The sequence below is a fragment of the Balaenoptera borealis genome, assembly GCF_965194805.1.
Source record: "Balaenoptera borealis genome assembly, chromosome: 17".
Taxonomy (NCBI): domain Eukaryota; kingdom Metazoa; phylum Chordata; class Mammalia; order Artiodactyla; family Balaenopteridae; genus Balaenoptera; species Balaenoptera borealis.
Window position 1 is genome coordinate 30487884 of NC_138876.1, and position 24681 is coordinate 30512564.

A 24681-nucleotide genomic window follows, 5' to 3' on the forward strand; every position below is an offset into this window, starting at 1 on the left:
AGAAAAACAGAGCTGGAGGAATCAGGCTCCTGGACTTCAGACATTACTACAAAGTTACAGTAATCAAGAGAGTATGTTACTGGCACAAAAACAGAAATATAGATCAATGGAACAGGATAGAAACCCCAGAGATAAGCCCAACACACACATGGTCACCTTATTTTTGATAAAGGAGGCAAGAATATACAATGGAGAAAAGACAGCCTCTTCAATAAGTGGTACTGGGAAAACTGGACAGCTACATGTAAAAGAATGAAATTAGAACACTTCCTAACACCATACACAAAAATAAACTCAAAATGGATTAAAGACCTAAATGTAAGGCCAGACACTCTAAAACTCTTAGAGGAAAACATAGGCAGAATACTCTATGACATAAATCACAGCAAGATCCTTTTTGACCCACCAACTAGAGACATGGAAATAAAACCAAAAATAAACAAATGGGACCTAATGAAACTTAAAAGCTTTTGCACAGCAAGGAAAACAATAAAAAAGACGAAAAGACAGCCCTCAGAATGGGAGAAAATATTTGCAAATGAAGCAACTGACAAAGGATTAGTCTCCAAAATTTACAAACAGCTCATGCAACTCAATATCAAAAAAACAAACAACCCAATCCAAAAATGGGCAGAAGAGTTAAATAGACATTTCTCCAAAGAAGACACACAGATTGCCAACAAACACATGAAAGGATGCTCAACATCACTAATCATTAGAGAAATGCAAAGCAAAACCACAATGAGGTATCACCTCACACCAGTCAGAATGGCCATCATCAAAAAATCTAGAAACAATAAATGCTGGAGAGAGTGTGGAGAAAAGGCAACCCTCTTGCACTGTTGGTGGGAATGTAAATTGATACAGCCACTATGGAGAACAGTATGGAGGTTCCTTAAAAAACTAAAAACAGAACTACCATAATACCCAGCAATCCCACTACTGGGCATATACCCTGAGAAAACCGTAATTCATAAAGAGTCATGTACCACAATGTTCACTGCAGCTCTACTTACAATAGCCAGGACTTGGAAGCAACCTAAGTGTCCATCAACAGATGAATGGATAAAGAAGATGTGGCACATATATACAATGGAATATTGCTCAGCCATAAAAAAGAAACAAAACTGAGTTATTTGTAGTGAGGTGGATGGACCTAGAGTCTGTCATACAGAGTGAAGTCAGAAAGAGAGAAACAAATACCGTATGCAAACACATATATATGAATCTAAAAAAAAAAAAAAAAGGTTCTGAGAACCTAGCAGCAGGACAAGAATAAAGACGCAGATGTAGAGAATGGACTTGAGGACACGGGGAGGGGGAAGGGTAAGCTGGGACAAGGTGAGAGAGTGGCATGGACATATATACACTACCAAATGTAAAATAGATAGCTAGTGGGAAGCAGCCGCATAGCACAGGGTGATCAGCTCAGTGCTTTGTGACCACCTAGAGGGGTGGGATAAGGAGGGTGGGAGGGAGATGCAAGAGGGAGTAAATATGGGGATATATGTATATATATATATAGCTGATTCACTTTGTTATAAAGCAGAAACTAACACACCATTGTAAAGCAATTATACTCCAATAAAGATGTTAAAAAAATAAAATTAAATTAAAAATAAAAATATTGAGCTGGGAGTCAATATTTTCAAACACAATAATATAGATTTTAAACTTTGAAAAGCATCTTCTAAACTAAAAAAAATATGGTGATTACTGCTTTTCTAATTAACTGATCCCATCTATAGTAAAATAGTACAGGAAAAAATGCCTGTATTTTCAACCTTTCACTTGTTATTGACTGCTTATCCATAGTCAAAACAAAAATAAACTTAAAAAAAAATCCCTCAATTTTTCTTGAACTTTGTAACCATCCTCCTCTAGATATCAGCCTGTGTTTCTGCTTCTTGTCATAGTTGAACTTTTGGAAATAAGAGTCTACTTTCACTGTCTTTACTCCATCACCTCTTACTGATTCCACAATTTACTGCAATGTCTTCTGTCTTCCCAGTTCCCTAAACCTGCAAAGGAGAATAAACTAAAGGGCAAATTTGATAGTCTTTTTCAATTTTATTTTATTTGAACTTTATGAAGCACCCAACTAATTCCTTATCAATGCTCACCTTTCCTTTTATTTGGTAACATCTCACACTCCTTAGTTTCTAATCCGTTTTTTGTTCCCCTTTAATGCTCCCTTCCTCTACCCAGCCAAGGAATTTTTGTGTTGTGGGTGGCTCACTTCGAAGTGAAAAGATCCATGATACAGAGTGCTATAGAGCCTTGCTATGTAAAATTGTGTTCCAAGGACCAGCAGCATTGGCATCACCTGGGAGCTTACTGTGAAGGCAGGATCTCGGGTTTCACTCCAGAACTACTGATTCACCGTTGCATGCACAATAAATTTGAGGACTGTTAGTAGAGCTTTTGAAAGGATTAAACTTGCAGACTGAATAACTGACAGAAGAAACAGCCTTCCTTATACAACTCCCTACCAGTGACAGTAACACTAGCATCTTCCAATCTCTGTCAAACTAATTGTTTTCTAAGGTAGTCATTGTGATAGACTACCTTACAGTTACTCAATACTCTGTATTCCTCCCTGGGGAGGAATATAAAATACACTGTACCATCCCACTGATGTCAGACTTGGCCATGTGACTTGCTTTTCCCAAGGAAACATGAACAGAAACCATGAGTCTTTCAGGTAGAAGTGTTAAGACCCAACATTAAATTTCTAAGCTCTTTTTTCCTTCTATCTCAAGACCAGGGCTGTTCCATACAGTGACCACTCTCTAAAAGGCTATTACACGTACACATACCTGTGCACACACATCTAGTCATTCCTGCTTCTGCTCCTGGTTAAATTAAAGTGCTTGGAAAATAAAAGTTCTTCAGGAATTCATGCATAAAAAGCAAGTCACCTACTAGGGGAAAAAGAAAACAGTCTAGCTTGCTTAAGACCTCTTTACTGAAACATTATTCAATGCCACAAGAATGAAATTATACTAAAAACTCTAGGAATGATCAAAGGAGTAGCAGGGAGTACTGAACAATTATGTAGTGGAAAAACTATTTGTGACTGTTATGCTATATAAGTATGAGAATTGTAAATATGATGTAATAAATATCAGGAGGTGGGGAGAAGAAATACGGGAGATGACACTGCTCATGTTACCTCAAAGAGTTAAAGAAACCCCACCTAAAACTGAAACAAGAATGTAACAATAATACCAATCTCTTAATATTTTTGCAGATTCTGCTTAACTTTAGACACACCATTTAGGAAATACTTTCTTAAGGCAAACAAATATCTTTCAGTCACTCTTTCCTTCTAACCATCTATCCATCATTTTATACGTATATATTCATAAAATAGATCTTAACAATAATGCCTACCCTAACATTAATGACATCACTATATAGTTGGATTGGAGGTGGCTTTTAAGCTTTAATCTTTATTATGTATGACTTCTTCATAGTTAGCATGCATTAATTTTACCAAAGTTTATAATCTAGCACCTACCCCTCAGTTAAGACAAACCAACAGAAAACTGCATATTTGGGTTAACTGTTTTCGTTGTGTATAGAACTGTTTTTACTACCTTGCATTTTGTTGTCACACCACTGAACTACATTAAAGAACGGTGTTAAAAAATAGCTTTTTGAAATTAGAATCTGTATTTACTATGAAGATGATGAGGACATTTTTTGCTATATTAGAATTCCATGAGAATTTTTTCTCTTTATTCTATCAGGAAAAGTTGTGTTTTTCTTACCTGCCTAAGCAACGGGTTTATCTTTATCTTAGAGACACTGTGATTTATGTCTGATCACATTTCCCTTTTTCACTGATTGCTAGAAAACAAAGGCTAATTTTTGGCCTTTCTCTAATACATTAATTTGGTCTTAAAACATGCCCCTTTTTTGTACTAATATTCATTCATTCAAAAAAATGTATCAAGAGTCTCAATGTAAGTTTGCTGATGGCCATTAGGGAGTCTTTATAAACACAGAAAAAAACTATTTGCAGTTACTTTACTTTTTAATTAATGTTTGATTTATTGAAGTACAAATAAAAAAATCTAGTTTTCCTTTAAGCCTTCAACTATAAGTGTATTCTATTTATAAAACTAGTAAATTTAACACACTTTCTAAGGTGCTTTTGATAGTTAATCAACTCAAACAGAAAACAAACTAAATATCCTTAAATACAAACGAGTAATTAAATTCTCTCACATATATATACTAAATTGTATTTATACATCTACTATCGTAAACACTTTAATTGCCTCTAACAAGAAAACCTTTCTAAAAACTTAACTCTAGTAAATACATTACAATAAAGTGTTAAATATAATGAATGTTAAGTTCTCTTAAACATTCCAATAGTTTCAAAATTTAGCCAAATACTTGCACCTTTTAACTTAAAATCACTCAAAAAACAATTACATAAGTATTCATCTTCAATTAGATTCTTAGACTAATTTGTATGCACTCTAATAGGCCTAATTCTCTGAAATATAACAAATATTTTAAAGACCAAATACACTGATTATTCCTAAACTTAATACAAAAATACTAAGCATTTAACAAACTTCATCATTTCCATATTTACTTCTAACCTTAACAAGGGTAAAAGACTTACCCACTAAAGAAAGCAGTGATTCTCAAAGTGTGGTCCCCAGATCAGCAGCACTGGCATTACTTTAGAAGTTGTCAGAAATGCAAATTATGGGTCCTGGCTCAGAAGTACTGAATCAGAAACTCTAGAGGAGGGGTCCAATATTTTTAACAAGCCTTCGGGTGATTCTGAGGCACACTAAAGTCTGAGACTCATTGCTTTATTGTAGCCTCAACTACTCAGAGGCAGTTTTGTCCTAAAACACAGATAATATAAAAGCCTTGAGTTCAGCCATCCAGTGAGGTGAGCAGCAATTCTAAAATGGGCAAATCTACTTCATGCTTGAGAACCAATGGACAAAGGAAACAATATTAAGACCTCAAACTTAGCTGGAGTTACCATCAGAGCAGATTGAGGTTGTTTATCAAGAAGAGATTCTTCTCCCCCTCACCTTAGGAAATGAGACTAAGACTGCAGACATCTAGGGTTATCCTCTTCCATGAGTAACCAGCACCATGAGTTGTTTTTTTAATAGTAACAACTGGGACTCCAAATCCTATACAGGCACTTGGTCTTCTCTGGGTTTAAGATAAACTATTATCTAACTCTTCCAGACAATCTGCATCTGCAATTTCCAACCTAAAATATATCTAAGTTTTCTTACACCTTCCTTGGATTTTACGTTTTCATCTCATTTTAATATCCTTCTGATTCTAAAGAAATTTCAGTGACTATCCATCCTATCCTTTACCTAATTTAACTTGTTTTAACTTTAACATCACACATGATAGAATTTTGCATTCTTCTCACATCTTTCCCCATCTGACATAACTCTTACAAATAGGAAGGTAACACTCAAATGGATTCTATATCCCTTATTTCTTTGCCTGGCCCAGATTCTTTGTTAGGAAAATGGGATAATAATAGTACCTATCTCACAGAGTTGTTATTAGGATTAAATAAAAATTTCTGCTGGTGCCTGCTCCATAGAAAATGTTCTTAGCCACTCTTATTCTTGTCATTTCCCCAAAAGATATTGTTTTAATTGGTAAAAGTAAATGAAAAGAAACTTCAAATAGGAGTGAGATGTATTTAAAGTATACTGTCACCAAGTGGGAGAACAGAGTTGACGTAACAGGGAAGTTTATGATAAAAACTATGCTACAATTAAGTTGAAACTCTAAATATGTTAAATTTTTTTACTTATTACCATGTGATCTAGTAACTGACGACTTTTAAAGGTTACCCAATACAGGCTTATGGTGATGCCTCCAAACCTGATCTATACTCAAGGTCTAAAAATTTTTTTGAATCAGAACATAATTTACTCTTTAAGCAGGAGCAAAAATTGTGTCATAGTGTGTATTCTTTGTAATTGTTATTAACTAGAGCAATGGTGTGATAAGCTCCTTAATGTGTCTAAGTCCCAATTAGATTTTCCTGAGGGGACTATAATGTTGGAGTCAGCAAACACTGAAAACTGGTAAAAGCAAAAGCAGCCACCTTGGAGAGGAGTGAAGGCATCAGTTAACACTGTCAGGTAAGCAGTCTGTTTATAGAAAGAGTTAAAATCAGAAACATATGACCAAAGTTTTATCTGGTCCATCCTTAAACTGTCAATGGTAAAACTATTTTATCAACATCTTTACTGAACATGAAATGGTGAGGGGTAAGATCACAAACAACAAATGGAGTCCTGGAGTGTAGCCGATCTACAAGTGTAGAAGTGTCTGCACAAGACATACTGCTACAACACACAGGACATTTTAAAGAACTGAAGGAAGGGTGACAAATAACAGGGAACTTAAGCAGCTGTTACAAAAATCTAAAATAAAGGTAGTCACAAGCAGAAAGAGTAGAAGAAATCCTTTAAACAGACTAACAAATACTCATTCCAAAGGACACAAATGTAAAGAAAAACCCTATACCCAAAACCTATCTGGTAGGCAGCTGCCAAGAAAAGAGTTCTCATTTTAAGCAAAGGTTGCCTAGAAATTAATGAAGAACCATTTATTTTTTATCTGTATGTATACATGTTGCCTCTCAAAGGAGTCAACTGAGGAAGCTATACTTATTCTAAGAGTGAGAGGGGGTAATCAAGTTATTGCTGGGGTATTCATCTTTTGAACTACCTTCAGAACTCTGTAGGCATAACTTTATAGACTTACAATGTTTTTAACCCCAAATGCTATTTAATTTGTAGCTTTACCATCTATCTTTTTCACTAATTCTGTTCCAAATGAAAAAAGAGCTCCAGAGTCGACAACCTCTGAGATCATCCAATCAACCTCATTTAAAACAAGAAAATATACACCCAAAGAGATTAAGTAATTTATACAAATTCTTTCAGCTAGTTAATGCTAGAAAGTACCTGTCCACTGACCTTGGTCATAAACTGACATCACAAGGCCTTTCTAACTTGTGTCAGAGATTTGGGGGCACCATGAATATTAAAGAAAGTGCCATGAGTTCATAAGGCGGCTTCAGCAGAAGAGGAATTTGTATAGTATTTTGAAGCTGTAACTCTGAAGGAGAGTGTTTGATATAGCAGTGTGCTCAATAAATGTTTCTGAATCAATGAATCAGATGTATATATTTGGGCATATTTGTTAAAGTATTCATCATATCCCTTTCCAGGTTAAGTTACACCACATATTTCTCAGTTCTTCATCTACCTAGAGGCCGGTCACATTTCAATTGTTTTCAATTAGTCAACTGAGGTCTCATAAAAAAAAAAAAAAATCCTTTATTCAAACACTTTAAAGTTCTAGTCCTCATCCCTGGTCCCACTTTTAAGAGGATTCTGCATCTGGTTAATATCCTTCAAAGCAGAAACCAAGCATCCCCTTTTTCATTTTTCTAATGCCATAAACAAGAATTGTGAAGAAAAGATATTATGTAAAGTGAAGAAAAATTAATAAAAGGGACCATGCTAAAATTACATTTTAATATTCAAGTTTCTTCAAAGCTTAAATTACACACACACACACACACACACACACAGATCAACAGATGTCCTCATAGTTTCAGTGCTTTAAAATGAATATCAGGATGTGGGTTATGGATAGATTTTATATTCTTTGTACTTTTCTCTATTTTCTAAACTAACACTCACATAATTTACTCTCATAACACCAAAATGCATATTAAAACAGGTAACAAGAATAAAATATGATTAGGAGAGGTCTGCCACTTATTAACTAGGGGAAGCCAACGACATTGGAGAAGTTACCATATGCATGATGCTAATATCGCTTCAGCAAGTGCTTTTAAAAATTCCGTAAGATATCAATATCCTCTCATTATGACTGATTCTGTTTTTTAAAGGGCAGTACAACGCCACTATGACGAAAGAAAACTTAACAGGCAGTAGAAATGATAACTGAGGAAAGTTTCCAGGTTCTGCCACCTCAAGACAACACGCAGCCTTTCAAAATACACGACACAAAAATCCACTGGCTTCCCGTGTACGCTAAACATTTTCTTTTCCAAAGCCGTATTAAGTGCTTATGTGAATTCTAACAGTTGGCAAATATCAAATAAAAACAATGACCCAAACCAAACCCAAGTCAAGCACAGCGTTCTTAATGATTTCTAAGAGGGAAAACACGAGCGTCACAATTGGTTCAATATTCACCTCTCACGGGGAGGGAAAAACGAAGGGATCCTACCCTTGAAATAGTTGGCGGGGTAAGGAAAGTCGAGCATAGGTGAAGAAAGCAGGAAGAGCAGAGCAGGAAGAGCTACGACGCAGACACGAGCAAGTCTTCCGTCCCCAGAGCAGAGCGAGTCCTCCGCTCCTCGCCCCCGTCCCGCCGCCATCCCGGCACGGGCACACCTGCCAACGCCCGGCCCGCGCCCCCCGCCCACCCTGTTCACGCCGGCGGCCCGTGGGGCCTCGCCCCCCGCGCAGCGCCCACCCCTCCGCCTCCCCCCCCGCCCTCAGCCCGGGTCGGCCGCGCGGGACGCGAAGGAAGGCTGGGCTCACCGGGTCCCTCCGGGCTGGACGGCGCCGGGGGCCGGTGGGGCGGGGACCCGCACCCGGGGTCCCCCTGGGCGGGCTCCCTCAGGTAATCCTCGAAGCGCACCTGCCGGGCTTCGCGGCCACCCCCGAACCCCCGCAGGCGGTTGGCTGTGCCTCGCAGAAGGCGCCCGCTCTTCCCCGTGAACGTGGTCAGGTAGTCCATGCTGCCGCCGGGCAGGCGCCGAGGAGGCCAACGGTTTCCGCCGAGACGGCCACTCGGTGCTCGCTCGCCCACCCACGCGTCCAAGCCGACACTGGTGGCGGTGGCTCCGCACGCCTCACAGGAGGCGGGGAGGGGGAAGGGGCGGGGACGTCCGGAACTTGGCCCCGGGGCGGACCATCAGGGAACTAGGCGTCGGGGGAAAAGAAGCTGGACAAAAGTTTTGAAAAGTTTTTCTTGTTGCTTCCAAACGCCAGTTCGGGCCAAACTTAGCTTATAAAGTATATACACACTTCCTGGAAGAGAGGCAGCGTCGAAAAGCGGCGGCCTTGTAGCAAGCCGAACCGGACCTACCCGCTTCCCCCCACGTGCCTGGCTCCAATGGAGCACGCCTGCCCCGCCCTACCCCGCCCAGCCCCGACCCGACCGGACTTTCGGGACTGCTGGGGAAAGGGGAGGAGGCCGAGCCTCGGAACCCGAGGGCAGAGCCGGGTATAAGGATGACCCTGGGGAGGCTCTGCTGGATTTGCGGAGAGTTTGGGGGCCTAGGAGGGCAGTGTCCAGAAGTTTCTGTGTGTCCAAAAGTTTCTGTGAGTCTGTGTGTGTTAGGGGGAGGGGCACAATCCACAGGAAACTTTTGCAGTTTGAAATTTTGGGGGGCGGGGTGGGTGAGAGGAAGGAGAGAATGTTAAGTTTTACGGTAAAACTGCAGTCGTAGTTAACATGAAACAACCCAGATAAAATGCTTCCTAGGAAGCCTTATGAGACCATCTTTGTAAAATAAAGCATTAATCGTCACGTTCGAAGTTCGCCGTGGCATTATGAACTGATGTTAGAGTTTGACATTCCAAGACTCTGGTCCTGTAAGGCAAGGTAATTAGGGCTTCAGTGTGCAACTTTATCCTCTTTTAAGCAGAGAAGGAGCAATGACATTTGACGGACATTTACTACCCGATTTTGTTTCCTGTGAGATCTGGTTATTCTCTTCCCTTCACATCTGTTTATAGCTCTTTTAGTTTTTCCCATGCGGTAAATAAACTCTCTTTCTTGGAATTACCAATTTATTAATGCATTTGAAGAAAAGGTTTGAATTAGGAAGTTGAAGAGCTAATCATTCCAAACAATGGAGTCCAGAAAACATCTTTCAGGAACTTAAGCATTTTGCCAAACCGTTAAAGATTATCCTCCGCCCTGCCCCCCCCCTTTAAATTATTTGACTGATCTTTTTCCCACCATCACCATTTTCAGCTTAAATTCTTAATAGGTTGGACAAACTTCACCATTCTAACATCAGCATCACCTTTATACTTGGTTAAATGTGTAGACTGTCCGGGCTGTACCCCCAGAGTGTGATTCACAGTTTCTGAATAAGGACCCAGGAATATGCATATTCAGCAACCATCCCTGTGTTCAGATGTGCTTAGGAAAGCACTGCTCCAGACTTCCTTCTGTACCTCCTTGGAACCCATGTGGTAGAGTGGTAAGTGGCTGCCAGTTTTTCTGCGATTTCCATTTGATAAGGAAGGAAGCATTACCAAGCTTAGCACCACTTCCAAGATCTCAGAGAGGCTCAGTAAGCTTTAAAAATTGAATTTCAATGACTTAAGTCTAATCCTGATTAACTACAGTGAAATCCTTTTTCTAAAATATATTTTACATCTTCAAATTTGCCATTAGTTTGTGATGATCATATCCAAAATAGTGGTTGAGTTTTTTATACCTGATTAAAGCTGCACTTTTACATCTAACCTTAGCAGGAACCTGTACTCTACCAGTTCAAATACAGGTTTACAAGCAGTTAACCCATCAATTTTTTCTGCTTCTGTTTCATGGAAAGCTAGAGCTGCTGGATAAAAATGTATAACTTTGATGATTAAGTGCTTTACAAGTTTTTATTTAAACTCAGCTAAGCCCTAATGTCTCTAAAATCCTTTTACTCATTTCATCAGATTTCCTTTTTATTCTTCCCATTTGTTGTCTGACCCATCGCCATCCTCCTGAAGTTACCAAATTCGTTACTCAAACATGTTACTTGGTCTTCTAAATGACTCAAAATCATAGGCCATGAAATATAAACACTCTCACTTTTCTTCCCCTTTCCTTTTTAATTTACAAGCTCATCTCCATATATTGCCTCAGAAGGAAGGAAGTCCTTACTCTTGTCCATGCCTCTCCTTCTCCAAATTAATTCTTGGCCTTAGTCTGGTGTATGTTGTCTGTGACTTGTCAGCCTTATTATTCCTTTGCGTTTTATTATTTTTTCTCTCTCCACTCTGGTTCCTTCCTCCTTATCATGCCATATCACCACATATATTCCTCTCATCCTTTAAGAAAAAAAAAAAAATTGTCCTTATATATCGTGCATGCCTCCTCCAGCAACCCTTTGCCTTATTTTTAAAATAACTTTATTGACATATGATTTTACAAACCATATAATTCATCTATTAAAAGTATACAATTCAATGGTTGTTAGTATATTTACACAGTTGTTAAACCATCACCCAGATCTAATTTTTGAACATTTCTATTACCCGCCAAAGAAACTTCTTGTCCGTTTCTAGTACTCCCTATTCCCACCACAGGCAAAGACAACCACTAATCTACTTTTTGTCTCTATGGATTTGCCTTTTATAAACATTTCACATAAATGGAATCATACAATATCTGGTCTTTGGTGTCTGACTTCTTTCACTTAGCCTAATGTTTCTGAGGCTTATTCATGTTGTAGCAGGTATTAGTATGTCATTCCTTTTTATTGCCAAATAATATTATAGGGATATATCATATTTTATTTATCCATTTATAAGTTGATAGATATTTGTATTATTCCCACTTTTTGGCTATTATGAGTAATGTTGCTATGAACATCTATGTACACATTTTTTTGTGGACATATGTTTTCATTTCTCTCTATACCCAGAAGTTGAATTGCTGGATTTATTCTTTTGGTATATAACATATTCTAAGTTTAAGGTATATAATGTGATGATTTGATAGGAGTATATATTGCAAAATGATTACCACAGTAGAGTTAATTAACATTTCTATAAACTCGTATGATTACCTTTTTTTGTATATGTGCTATGAGAACGTTTAAGATCTACTCTCTTAGCAACTTTCAACTATATAATATTGTTAACTATAGTCACCATGTTATATGTTAGATCCCCACGAGTTATTCAACTTAAAATTGGAAATTTATACCATTTGAGCAACATCTCACCATTTCCCCCAACCTCCAGACCCTGGCAACCACTATTCTACTCTCTGTTTCTATGAGTTCAGTTTCTTTTAGATTCTACATGTAAGTGAGATCATACAGTATGTGTCTTTGTCTGACTTATTTCACTTAACATAATGCCCTCAAGGTCCATCCATGTTGTTGCAAATAGTAGTATTTCCTTTTTATGGCTGAATAATATTCCATTGTGTATCTATATCACATCTTATTTATCCATTCATCCATTGATGGATATTTAGGTTGTTTCCATGTCTTAGCTATTGTGAATAAAGCTGCAGTGAACATGGGGATGCAGATATCTCTTCGAGACAGTGATTACATTTCCTATGGATATATACCCAGAAGTAGAATTGATGGATCATACAGTAGTTCTATTTTAATTTTTTGTGGAAGCTCCATACTGTTTTCCATAGTGGCTGTACTGATTTACATCCCCACCAACAGTGCATGAGGGTTCCCTTTTCTCTACATCCTTGCTAACACTTATCTCCTACCTTTTTGATAGCAGCCATTCTAATAGGTGTGGGGTGATCTCATTGAGGTTTTGATTTGCATTTCCCTGATGATTAGTGATGTTGAACATCTTTTCACATAACTCTTGGCCATTTGTATGTTTTCTTTGGAAAAATGTCTATTCAGATCCTCTGCCCAGTTTTTAATTCAATTGTTGGTTTTTTGCTACTGAGTTTTATGAGTTCCATATATATTTTGGATATTAACCCCTTATCAGATAAGTGGTTTGCAAATATTTTCTGCCATTCCTTAGGTTTGCTTTTTATTTTGTTGATTATTTCTTTTACTGTGATGTAGTCCCACTGGTTTATTTTTGTTTTTGTTGCCTGTGCTTTTTGGTGTCATATCCAAAAAGGCATTGCCAAGACCAATGTCAAGGAACATTTTCCCTGTTTTCTTTTAGGAGTTTTATGGTTTTAGGTCTCACATTTGAGTCTTTAACTTGTTTCAAGTTAATTTTTGTGTATGTTGGAAGATAGGGTCGAATTTCATTCTTCTGCATGTGACTATCCAGTTTTCCCAGCAACATTTATTAAAGAAACTGTATTCTTGGCTCCCTTATAGTTGATGGTATATGCATGATTTATTTCTGGGTTCTTGATTCTGTTCCATTGATCTATGTGTCTGTTTTTATGCCAGTACCCCACTGTTTTGATTACTATGACTTTGTAATAAATTTGAAATCAGCAAGTGTGATGCATCAGCTTTGTTCCTCTTTCTCAGGATTGCTTTGGCGGTTTGGGGTCTTCTGCAGCTCCGTATGAATTTTAGCATTGTCTGTTCTATTTCTATGAAAAATGCCATCGGAATTTTGATAGGGATCGCATTGAATATGTAGAACACTTTGGGTAGTATGGACATTTTAACAACATTAATTCTTCCAACTCATGAACACAGGATACCTTTCCATTATTTGTGTCTTATTCAATTTCTTTCATCAATGTCTTACAGTTTTCAAAGTAGCGATCTTTCACCTCCTTGGTTAAATTTATTGCTAAGTATTTTATTGTTTTTGATGCTATTGTAAATGGGATTGTGTTCTTTATTTCTTTTCCAGATAGTTCTTAGCATATATGAATACAACAAACTGACTTTCTCTGTCAATTTGTATCCTGCAACTTTATGAAATTATTTATTAGTTCTAACAGTACTTTTATGGAGTCTTTAGGATTTTTCTATATAGAAGATCATATCATCTGTAACTTTACCTCTTCCTTTCCAATCTGGATGCCTTTTCTTTGTCTTGCCTAAGTGCTGTGGCTGGAACTTCCACTACTATGTTGAATAAGAGTGGTGACAGTGGGCACCCTAGTCTTCTTCCTGATCTTAGAAGAAAAGCTTTCAACCTTTCATTGCTGAGTGTGATTTTAGCTGTGGGCTTATCATATATATGGCCTTTATTATTTTGAGGTACATTCCTTCTGTATCCAATTTATTGAGAGTTTTTGTCATGGAAGGATACTGAGTTTTGTCAAATGGTTTTTCTGTATCTACTGAGATGATCATATTTGTTTTATTTTTCATTTTAATAATGTGGTATATAACATTTATTGATTTGCATATGTTGAATCATTCCTGCATCCCAGGAATAAATCCCACTGTTTGCTAGTATTCTGGTAAGAATTTTTGCATCTATATTCATCAGAGATAAGTGTCCTGTAGTTTTCTTTGGTGTTAATTCTTCTTTAAATGTTTGGTAGAATTCACCAGTGAAACCATCTGGTCCTGGGCCTTTCTTTTTGGGGATGTTTTGATTATGGATCCATACTTCTTACTCATTATTGATCTGTTCAGATTTTCTGTTACTTTATGATTCAGTTTTAGGTTTAATTTTTCTAGCAATTTATCCATTTTTCCTAAGTTATCCAATTTATTGGCATGTAATTGTTCATAGTAGTCTCTTATGAACGTTTATATTTGTATGTTATCAGTTGTTTTAGTTTAGACTGTATTAGAAATAATTTCCCTATCTCTGCTCTGTATTTTTTTAAAAGGTATTAGAAAAATGTAAATGCAAAAAGGAAAAGAAAGAGCAAAATAACTTGGGAGAAACCTAAGCCTGTTTGCTAGTTATTATTTTTATACCAAAATGCCAGTTTCCAGCTTCAGTCTGTAGCTGGTAATTGGATAGTATTATTTTTGTTTTTTCTTGTTGGAGGGGCTATGGGGGTATTGAACTTTGGGCTCTATCAATACAAGACAAAATGAAGCATGGCAATAAAAATAGAACCTGCCTATAAGTCCATCCATCTCTCTTAGACAAAGTTCTGGGCAGCAATGCCAAGTTCTTATCAATATTCCACTTGTTTCAGCCGGGGTACATGAGCAGAAAACTGGTAAGTGCTAGCGTAATATCTGAAAGGAAGAGAACCTACTCCTCTTCTTAAAGTGTATGGGGGTTCCTTGACTCCCCACCTCCCCATCCCAAACAACATTTGGGAAAGATGCTAATAGTACCAGGCAAATTAGCCAAAATCCAGACTGCATATAGGAAGAGAAACCCAAACCTGGATGGTAAATCCTTAAATGATCCAGCACTAGCCAGATAGGTTTGATTTTCAAAAGAGTCATGCACTGGCCATTCTCTCCCACTGCAGATCTACTGTTAGTTCTCACAAGGCAACAGAAACATCAATAGAACCAGATTCTACGCTGTTCTAACAGGCATGAAGAAAAGTTTGACCACTTCCAGCTACCTCTCAAGACAGAAGCAGACTAAGCCCACCTAACCCACTCCCCACTCCCTACCCAGGGCCTCTTATGGGAGCTAAGCTGGCTCTACAACCAACACCATGAGCAGTAGTGGCATGAAAAACATTTAATGAATGAAGTGAACAAAGACTGGTTGGAAGCCACTTTGTGCCTACTCTACTAATTTTCTGGAGTTAAGGAAGAAAGGGGTGGGGAGGAGATTCTTAAAACATACAGAGAAAGGTACAACAGCATTGTTAGGCTGCATGATACATAAACACATGCATTTATGTTTGGTCATTAAACCCTACGTGTTATGTGACATGAAACCTCCCAGCTTTTAGTTTCTACCCTCTTTAATCATCTCCAACACTGCAGCTGGGTAATCTCAAATCCATAGATCTAATTGTTGCCTTTCCTCTACTTTAAAAACATTCCTGTTCACAGCAGCAACGTCCTGCTGATAATGAGAATCAGCTGTGGAACATTTAAAAAAATACAGATTTCCCTACTATACCTCAGAGATCCTGATTCCGGGGTTGTAGGGTGGGGCTCAGGAACCTCATTTTTTGATTATGAGTCGTGTTTGAGATCTCCTTTACAGTTCTTCTAAGTGCTTTGCATATTTAGTTCACGCAAATCACACATTTACTTCTGAAATAGGGCCACAAGACTAGTTTTGACAAACACTGAGCAAAAGTGATGTGTTTTACACTCACATGTGTAAAGAAACAGCCTCTTTTTAGAGCAGCCAATGCTCTACACTCCATATGCCTCTGCCCCTGCCTCAGCAACCAAGGATACTACCTGCTTCAGGTGGCACAGCTATGAGATGGTGGAGCCGTCTCCAGTAACCTGGATCCCTGAGAAACTACGTGGATCAGAGTCCCTCCCCGCAACTTCAGTCTGAATTGGACATGTAATATGAGCGAGAAATAAAGAAATAAACACTATTACAGTAAGCCACTGAGGTTTAGGGGTTCATTTGGCACCATAGCAGAAGCTTAGCCAACCTTGACTGATACAAGGGTTTGCAAATGCTTAATTTACATTGATTTTTATCATATATTCCAAGTTAATATACAAAAGACTTCCTGATTTATGTTGTCAAATTCATGCATTTTGTTTTTCAGGCCTCTCTTGCCATTTCTATATTCTGACGAGTATTTCAGATTCCAAGAATATTTATTAATTTACCATTTAAATGATGTATGTGAATAAGAATTTTCTTGACATTTCACAGCCAAAAGCAAGCAAACAAACCAAAACACAATGAGTAGAATGCTGAGGTGCTGATGCTAAAAAGAACCCATCAATCATCCATCACTCCCAGTTTGAAACTTTAGTTTCATTCATATCAGCCTAATTCTCTCAATAAATGTCTTTATGATCAGAAAATATTATAAATTTGAACTTGTAAAACAAATGTATGCTCATAAAATGTCATTTTTATGTTTTATATATTGGTTTTAGGTAAAACTATATTAGAAGAAGTTTAAAAAAAATTGCTTTTAGAGCTATAAAGAGTAAGTTTCAATTCTCTTTCACATGCTGCCCTTAATTTAGTAATAGCAACCCTGTTAGACCTGAGAGAGACCTTGGTGTTTATCTATTTGAGCCTCTTATATGCTGATTTGTTAGCTAAGACCCAGAGAAGTCAAGCGAATCTCTCAAGGTCACACACTTGGATAAGAGCAGAGCCAGAAGAACCCAGGGCTTTTCTACAGGGAGTGCTGCCACATGAAGTACTCCATCTTTGACTTGAGCAATGAGCTGTGACTCTCAATTCACCCAAACATTTGTTAAAGTGGCAGGATGTCCCATAAAGTGTTTTCCAGATGTGAGAGCTAGGTCAAACTATTTACTTTCGAGATGTAGCTTTCTTATCTATAAAATAAGAGCAAATAATACCTATCTTGTAGCTCTATTTTGATTAGAAAGGATATCACACATGTTCAGTGTTAGACCCATTGTCCCTTGGCCTTGAGTAAACAAATTTAGATTTATTGCCTTCAAATTTCAGCCTATACTTCTAGATCAGGGTTCAACAAAGTATGGCTTATGGATCAAATCTGGCCTGGTACCTATTTTTATCAATTCAGTCTTACTGGAACACAGCCACAGCAGTTCACTTATGTATTGTCTATAGCTGCTTTTATGCTACAACAGCAGAGATGACTAGTTGTGACAGAGACCTTATGACCCAAAAGCCCCAAATATTTACTTCCATGCTGTTTTCAGAAAAATTCTGCTGACCCATGTTCTAGATTGCTGAGATCATTTTGAAACTACTCTTGATTCTTTCACTGAAGTATCATTCAAGTAGCTCTTTCCCTGACTCAGCCACAAATTTATCTCTATTCGAGTTGTTCCTAAAAATATTTGGGACATGGGCAAGGAGAGTCCCAGGGCACAGCACAAGAGAGTGCCTTCATGGTTGACAATGATTACCACTCACTGGACACACTTATCTGAAGAAGTATGAATCCACTAAATGATACCATCACCCAGTTTTCATTTATCAACTATGTCATGTATTTGTCAAATGCCTTTCTAATGTACAGAAGAAGATGAGGTACACACTCCACATGATCACTGTTTTTCCCCTCCCAATGGGTTTCAAACCTTTGTTGTTTCTGTATCCTTCAACTCCATTTCAGCCCCATCCTTTGAAATTTGTATTATTCATCTAACTATAGTTTTCTGGCAGATCTCCTATTATCCTGGTAAAGACTGGTTATCTGTCAACAAATCTGATTATTCTTCCTGGGCATACTATATTTCCCAGCTTTCTTTTTGATCACGGTGCCCAAGTGACTGAGTTCTAGCCAATGGAAGGATTGCTAAAGTGATGTGTGCTACTTCCAGGCTTGGCTCACAAGAGCATCCCACTGATGACCCTTCACGGTCTTTTCCTTTCACAGCCTGGAAGCAGATAAGCAGGAAAACCCAAGAAGCCATTTGTTAAAGATGGTAGAGCCACGAGATAGAAGGAACCTGGGTCCCTGAATCTACTCTTAGAGGGGAGCCACCATTCAGGAACACCAATCTTGGACTTGAACAAGAAATAAATTTCTCTTGTATTTAAGTCATTATATATATTTGAGGTTTGTTTGTTACAAAAGGGAGTAAAATTTTCACAAATACACTATCATTCTCATCATATTACTACCAAAGGGTCTGTGACCACATAGCAAAATATCCTGATAATCAAGTTTTCTGGACAAAGAGGTTAAAAGTTATGCAAAGTGGATGTCAGTGGTCTTTCACTATATCCTCACCTACCTTAGCCTATAAATCTCCATGTCACAGTTTTTGTTTTGTATTTTCTAGTAGCTCAATCATTTTTTTTTTTTAATAATGCTCAGGGGTTTGTTTATTGATTCAATCAGTCAACAGATGTGGGGCCCTGACTAGGCACCAGGGAGATGCTAAACCAGACAGACAACCTGCCTCTAGTGCTTCCTGATTTGTATTCGTGAATAACTCAGTGAACACTGCCTAGCCTCAGTTTCCTCAGCTATCACACTGGGGTAGCAATGGTGACCTAGTGTTTAATGAAAACAGTGTAAGTTCATGTCATTTGACACAGGCCTGACATATGATCAGTGCTCTTTTGGGGAGGAAGAAAACTTTCCTCTACCCTTCTAGGTTCTCCTGGCTAGATTATTAAATTGACATGTAGCTCATTCATTCTTAATTGAGAAAAAGCAAAATAGGCACAGTTGTTCTGCCTGTTAATAATCGGTTCAACGAAGCACATCTTCCTCAAGAAGAGAGCCTCATACCGGCTTCTTATTCTCCTTTATTCTAAGACTTCCCTTTTCACACAATGATCCTAGTTGGCTAGTTCCTTTAGTGTTTCTGAAACCTCGCTCTGTGTTTTGACCTTTCTAACACTCTTTACAGTTTTATGCCATCCTTTTACTTGTCCTGGTTAATATGCCCTTCCTACTTTTATCTCTTCTAGGAATTAAACTCAGAGAACATGTTAAGTCACACTGATTTCTCCCCATTTTGCTTTCTCAATAAGAGTATTGATGACTTTGTTTAGAATGCTATCATCTCTCATGCAGGCTTCAGTTTTAATCTTTGAAATTAGATTAAAACGTCTTATTTATTGTCTGTCTCTCTGTACTAGCATTCAACAAGTACAGGGACTCCCTTCACTGCTTAGAACGTGGCCTGGCACATCGTAGGCGCTCAGGTATTGTATCTATTGAATGAATGAATGAATGAATGAAATCATGTCCATCTTTTCTCTAGATTGGATCCCAACCCAGTTTTCTACAACCCAAGAACCAGAGGTAATTAAGTATAGCTTACTCCCTCTCTTCATTATTAAGGAGTACGAACTATCCAACACTTTTCTCTCAAACTGTGGTTCTCAGCCTTAGCTACACGTTTTAGGACCTCTGTGGATCTTCTGAAATCCCAGTGCTCAGGCCACCTTCCCGATCAATGAAATCCAAATCTCTTAGAGGTAGGATACAGACATCAGGGAGGACACTGCCTAGGTGATTTCATTGCATAGCCAAGATTGAGAATCACTGCTGGGTTCCTGTTGTTTCTGTAATACAGTCTTTCCTGTTAGTGAAAATTAAGTCCAGAGACCAGTAACTATTATAACACCATCTTGTGAGGGATCCTAAGGTAATAATAATGAACATATATCAATTGCTTACTATGCCAGGCATTGTACTAAGGGTTTTTCATACATTATTTCCTTTAGATCTCATGTCAACCCTGAGGGGAAAGTTAATGAACCCTCCCTTTGTAAACAAGATTACTGGTAACCTCAGAGAGGTAAAGGAAAGCAACACTGTCAGTCAAGTCAGTTAAGAGTCTCTTGGGTGTTTGCTCTTAATTTAGTGATATCTACAGCACAGGGGTTTTCAATCATGGGCAATTTTGTCTCCCAGTAGGGTTACTAAATAAAATACAGGCCTCCCAGTTAAATTTGAATTTCAGATAAACAATGAATAAATTTTTAGTACAATTCTATACCAAATGTTGCATGGGACATACTTAATACCAAAAAGTTATGTGCTGTTTATCAGAAATTCAAATTTACCTCGGGGTCCTCTAATCTTGCTTGCTAAATCTGGCAACCCTACCCCAAGGGAAAATTTAGCAAACTTTGGAGATATTTTGGGTTGTCAAACTGAGGGTGTGCTACTGGCATATAGTAGGTTGAGGCCAAGGATGCTGCTTAAGACCTTACAATGCTCAGGACACCTCCCACAAGAAGAGTTATCCAGCTTCAAATGCCAATAGCGCCCAGGTGGAGAAACCCAGATCTAGTAGATGCTGGGAAAGATAACTGCATTATGCCTCTGGCAACTTCTATAGTTTGTCCTCAAACAGCCTTATTTCATCCTCTGCCTAGCTAAAGTAATATTTAATATTCTTTTACATTTGCATTTTAGTTAATGTTGTGCATGGAGATAGCATGTTTCTCTTGATCCTGATACCTCTCCATCTCATTACAGAGAAGATGTGGGGCAGGCTATGGCCACTTCCTGCCATATCTTTCTGTGCTTTCTCTTTCAGCCCCACATTTGCACTTACTGTTTCAAAATCTGTGTGGTCCCAGTTAAGACACCCTACTCTCTGAAGTCCTGTTTGCACCAATTTGACTTAGCTGCAATTAGCACAGAGAAATCTGGGACTGAAAGGTGTCATAAAAGCCCAGATGGCAAAGGGAGAAGATAGCTGCATGCAAAATAGTTTATTGCTAATAGAATGATGCTTCTGAAGATGGCAGATTTTTATGCTGTGAATACCATTAGCATGAATGGCAAGTAATTGATAACTTCTACAGGTGTGCTACCTTCAGATGTTTTCTCAAAACTTTAGCAAAAGAACATTGAAATGAATTTTACCTCAGTGATTTTATAGAATATGCATTATAAGCCTGTCATGAATAAATCTAAGTCATTTTATTTTATAACATGCATATTTTCTAGTTTGATTTTGGAATCTGTAAAAAGCATGCTGGGTATTCTTTCAAGTATTGTGACCGAACATAGGGTGTATTTGGTACAAAGTTTTAACTATTTCTTCAAGAGCTTAAACATTGAATCATGTGCCAGAATTTGAATTTCAAAAGATTTAATTTGTCTTTTTCAGGTGTAACTTTAATACACTCACCTTAGGGTGTTCCTAAAAATTGATTTGCAAGGTAACAGATGTCAATTTTATGCCACGAAAGGTTAGAGCTTGAGTTACTTCCCAAAGTAAAGCTCACTTGCCAATCAGGCTTTTAAAAATATATACTTATTTCTATGATTTCTATATAGAGGATTACTGTGTTTTAAAATCATCATACTCACTACTTATCTCTCCCAAAAAGAAGAGACCATGAGTTTTGGATAATATAAAAAGAGCTCTATCCAAAGGTCCTCTTATCCTGAGGTCCCAATAAGGATTATCCGCATTAGCTAGGGATAATCATAATTATCACAAAAATCTAATATACATATACAGTTAGTTGAAATATACACACACACACATATATACACACACATGCACTTCACTGTATGTGTAATATAATGGGTTCTTAATAAATATGAATTCTTTCCACTCCTCCAAAATTTTGAATGTTTATGAGACATGTACTTGGTATTTCCAGACACACTTTATGTGTCTGTCTCTGAAACTATTAGTTGACTGTCTACATTAATATGACTTTACTACTCTACTGTCCTCTGGTTCATTTCAGAAACATCCTGAATGAACACATCAACTCTTTAACAGAAAGCATCAATCGACAGTTTACATACCAGAGCTCTTTGAACCCCTTGCCTCAAAATCCTCATCTTATTCTGTCAATTCTAAACTATCATACCATGATTCTTACCCAGTCCTACCCAAGTTGTTACACTGGAAGACCTGCTTTAAATCAAACTTGAAAATCTCAAAAATCTCAGCTATTACTCCCCCTGACTTCTCCTCACCCCCAACACAAGGCACATAAAAGGCTCTGTTGAGGTGGTATTCTCTCTACCTCAATAAACTCAGTTTTGTCTTACCAAAAGGTAGTCTTAGGGGAGCCAGCTTTTGACATTTCCATTAGATTATGAATTCCTAAAGGGCTATCTATGTCTCATTAATCTTATTTGCAGTTTTTTACAGGATTCTTCTGGGCAGGTGGTTATCAAAGTGTTATCTTCAGACCAGTATCATCAGCATCATCTGGGATCTTGTAAGAAATACAAATTCTCAGGCTCAAGCTCAGCTCCACTGAATCAGAGGATGGGCAGAGCCCAGAAATCTGTGTTTTAACTAGCTCTCCAGGTAATCCTGATGTACTCTTAGGTTTGAGAACTACTGTAGATCACAGCAGATGGTCAATACACAGCAAGTGTACGGAAAAAAGTGTGATGAGTCTCAAGTGGAGGTATGGTAATTCCTAGTTCAAATAGATAAAGTACAACGTGGCTTTTTGGAGGAAGTGACAATTGCGACTTGAAGGATTAGTAGAATTAGTGGAATGTAGTTAACTTTGGCTGAAGAAAGTAGGGTTTAAGGGTGTTGAGCTGGAGAACAGAAATTGGAAAGAGGCTGAAGCTAAATTGTGAATGTCTAAGGAATTTGGACTTTTTTGTACTGATAGCAGAGGATCACTGATAGTAACAATGCACTTAGGGATACAGTATTGTAAGGGAAAAATAATTCTGTGCTTCAGTGGAAAAACTATGCAGTGTCTAGAGTACACTCTTCTGGGTTATCTGCTTTTGATTCTATGGAACCTAATTTACAACTCTATAAAGTGTAAAAGCTGAGAGCTATGCAAAATTATTCTTGTCTATAAACAAAGACATTCTTGTTTATGCAAATTCTGTCCAACAGACTTTGAATTGACTTTCTTCACCGACAGTGGAAGAATGTGTCCCCATCTGCACATTCATTCTAATAAGCCTGTTCTATGTCTGTTTGGATTCTCCTTTAAATTGGTTGTAACATCTTACTGCTTCCGTAATTAATGAGTTAAATAAAATATTTAACGTGTTAATCTTTATATCTGTCTTGATGTTACCTTTTTTGGGGGATAATTATCCTTAGACAGTACTCTCTGACCATCTTATTTCTCTAATAGAACCTATTTGGGATATACACACATGCGTAGACACATACATCAAAGCTTTTTATTTAATATAATGATATTCTTTTAAAATAGCAAAAGGATCTACTATTTTTGCTATATTTATTAATTCTTTGGGCTATGAAACTTTGCATCGTGCTTCCTATAAAGTTCATCTACAGTAATAAAGGTATTTTAGAGCTTTGGAAATATTGTTATATTTTATAATAATAAACAATTTTAACAGTAGCAACAAGGTTAGCAGAACAAACGAGCTGAAGGGTACAGAGGTGTGTGGAACATGTTTGCAGAATGCCAAAAAAATCACAGTTTGCCAATCCAAAAATGGGCAGAAGACCTAAATAGACATTTCTCCAAAGAAGACATACAGATGGCCAAGAAGCACATGAAAAGCTGCTCAACATCACTAATTATTAGAGAAATGCAAATCAAAACTGTAATGAGGTATCACCTCACACTGGTCCCAATGGCCATCATCAGAAAGTCTACAAATAGTAAGTGCTGGAGAGGGTGTGGAGAAAAAGGAACCCTCCTGCACCATTGCTGGGAATGTAAATTGGTACAGCCACTATGGAAAACAGTATGGAGGTTCCTTAAAAAACTAAAAATAGAGTTGCCATATGATCCAGCAATCCCACTCCTGGGCATATGTCCAGAAAAGATGAAAACTCTTATTTGAAAAGATACATGCACCCCAATGTTCATAGCAGCACTATTTACAATAGCCAAGATATAGAAGCAACCTAAATGTCCATGATGAATGGATAAAGAAGACGTGGTATATATACACAATGGAATACTACTCAACCATAAAAAAGAATGTAATAATGCCATTTGCAGCAACATGGATGGACAAAGAAATTATGATATTAAGTGAAGTAAGTGAGAAAGAGAAAGACAAATACCATATGATATCAGTTACATGTGGAATCTAAAATATGACACAAATGAACTTATTTACAAAACAAAAACAGACTCACAGACATAGAAAACAAACTTATGGTTACCAAAGGGAAAAGGTGGGGGGGATAAATTAGGAGTTTGGGATTAGCAGATACAAACTAGTATATATAAAATAGATAAACAACAAGGTCCTACTGTATACCACTGGGAGCTATATTCAATATCTTTTAATAAACTATAATGGAAAAGAATTTGAAAAAGAATATATATATAACTGAACCACTTTGCTGCACACCAGAAACTGACACAACATTGTAAATCAGCTATACTTCAAAAAAAAAAGAAAAAAGATCATGGTTTGACTAACAGGTTTTTGTTTGTACTGAAGGCTAATGAGCAATATATAAAATTTCATGCAGAG

General features: G+C 37.6%; 2 protein-coding genes across 13 annotated transcripts in view; one reads left to right on the forward strand and one right to left on the reverse strand.

Annotated features, from left to right (window-relative positions):
* The window catches only part of OXR1 (oxidation resistance 1), a 452205-nt gene that overhangs the window by 89278 nt on the left and 338246 nt on the right, over positions 1–24681 (reverse strand). For 2 of the 10 annotated variants that reach the window (XM_082364288.1, XM_082364286.1), the window contains exon 1: positions 8610–8940. The exons of 5 other annotated variants lie outside the window; for them this stretch is intronic. In XM_082364288.1, the coding sequence (XP_082220414.1) occupies positions 8610–8808 (199 nt within the window). In that variant the 5' untranslated portion in view covers positions 8809–8940. Of the gene's footprint in view, positions 1–8609; positions 8942–24681 lie in introns of those variants that run through there. 3 more of the 10 variants (XM_082364289.1, XM_082364282.1, XM_082364292.1) reach the window with 3 other exon arrangements.
* LOC309614976 (uncharacterized protein) lies at positions 9133–23273 on the forward strand. 3 transcript variants are annotated; one of them, XM_082363982.1, is made up of 4 exons: positions 9135–9297; positions 10130–10285; positions 19517–19557; positions 22388–23273. In XM_082363982.1, exons 1-4 carry the CDS (start codon positions 9187–9189, stop codon positions 22497–22499), a joined length of 420 nt encoding a protein of 139 aa, XP_082220108.1. In that variant the 5' UTR covers positions 9135–9186; the 3' UTR covers positions 22500–23273. The 3 variants fall into 3 exon arrangements, 1 of the variants encoding a protein (XP_082220108.1); XR_014236485.1 differs by having other exon boundaries at positions 9133–9395; positions 10130–23273; XR_014236486.1 differs by lacking the exon at positions 9135–9297 and having other exon boundaries at positions 9405–10285; positions 16384–23273.

Bases quoted from the DNA above. Each gene is read 5' to 3' on its own strand.
- LOC309614976 (XM_082363982.1), top strand. From the start codon at position 9,187: ATGGAGCACGCCTGCCCCGCCCTACCCCGCCCAGCCCCGACCCGACCG. The intron at 9,298-10,129 runs GTATAAGGATGA...TTAAATGTGTAG, and splicing joins GAACCCGAGGGCAGAGCCGG to ACTGTCCGGGCTGTACCCCC. The intron at 19,558-22,387 runs GTAATTAAGTAT...AGTTTTTTACAG, and splicing joins CTACAACCCAAGAACCAGAG to GATTCTTCTGGGCAGGTGGT.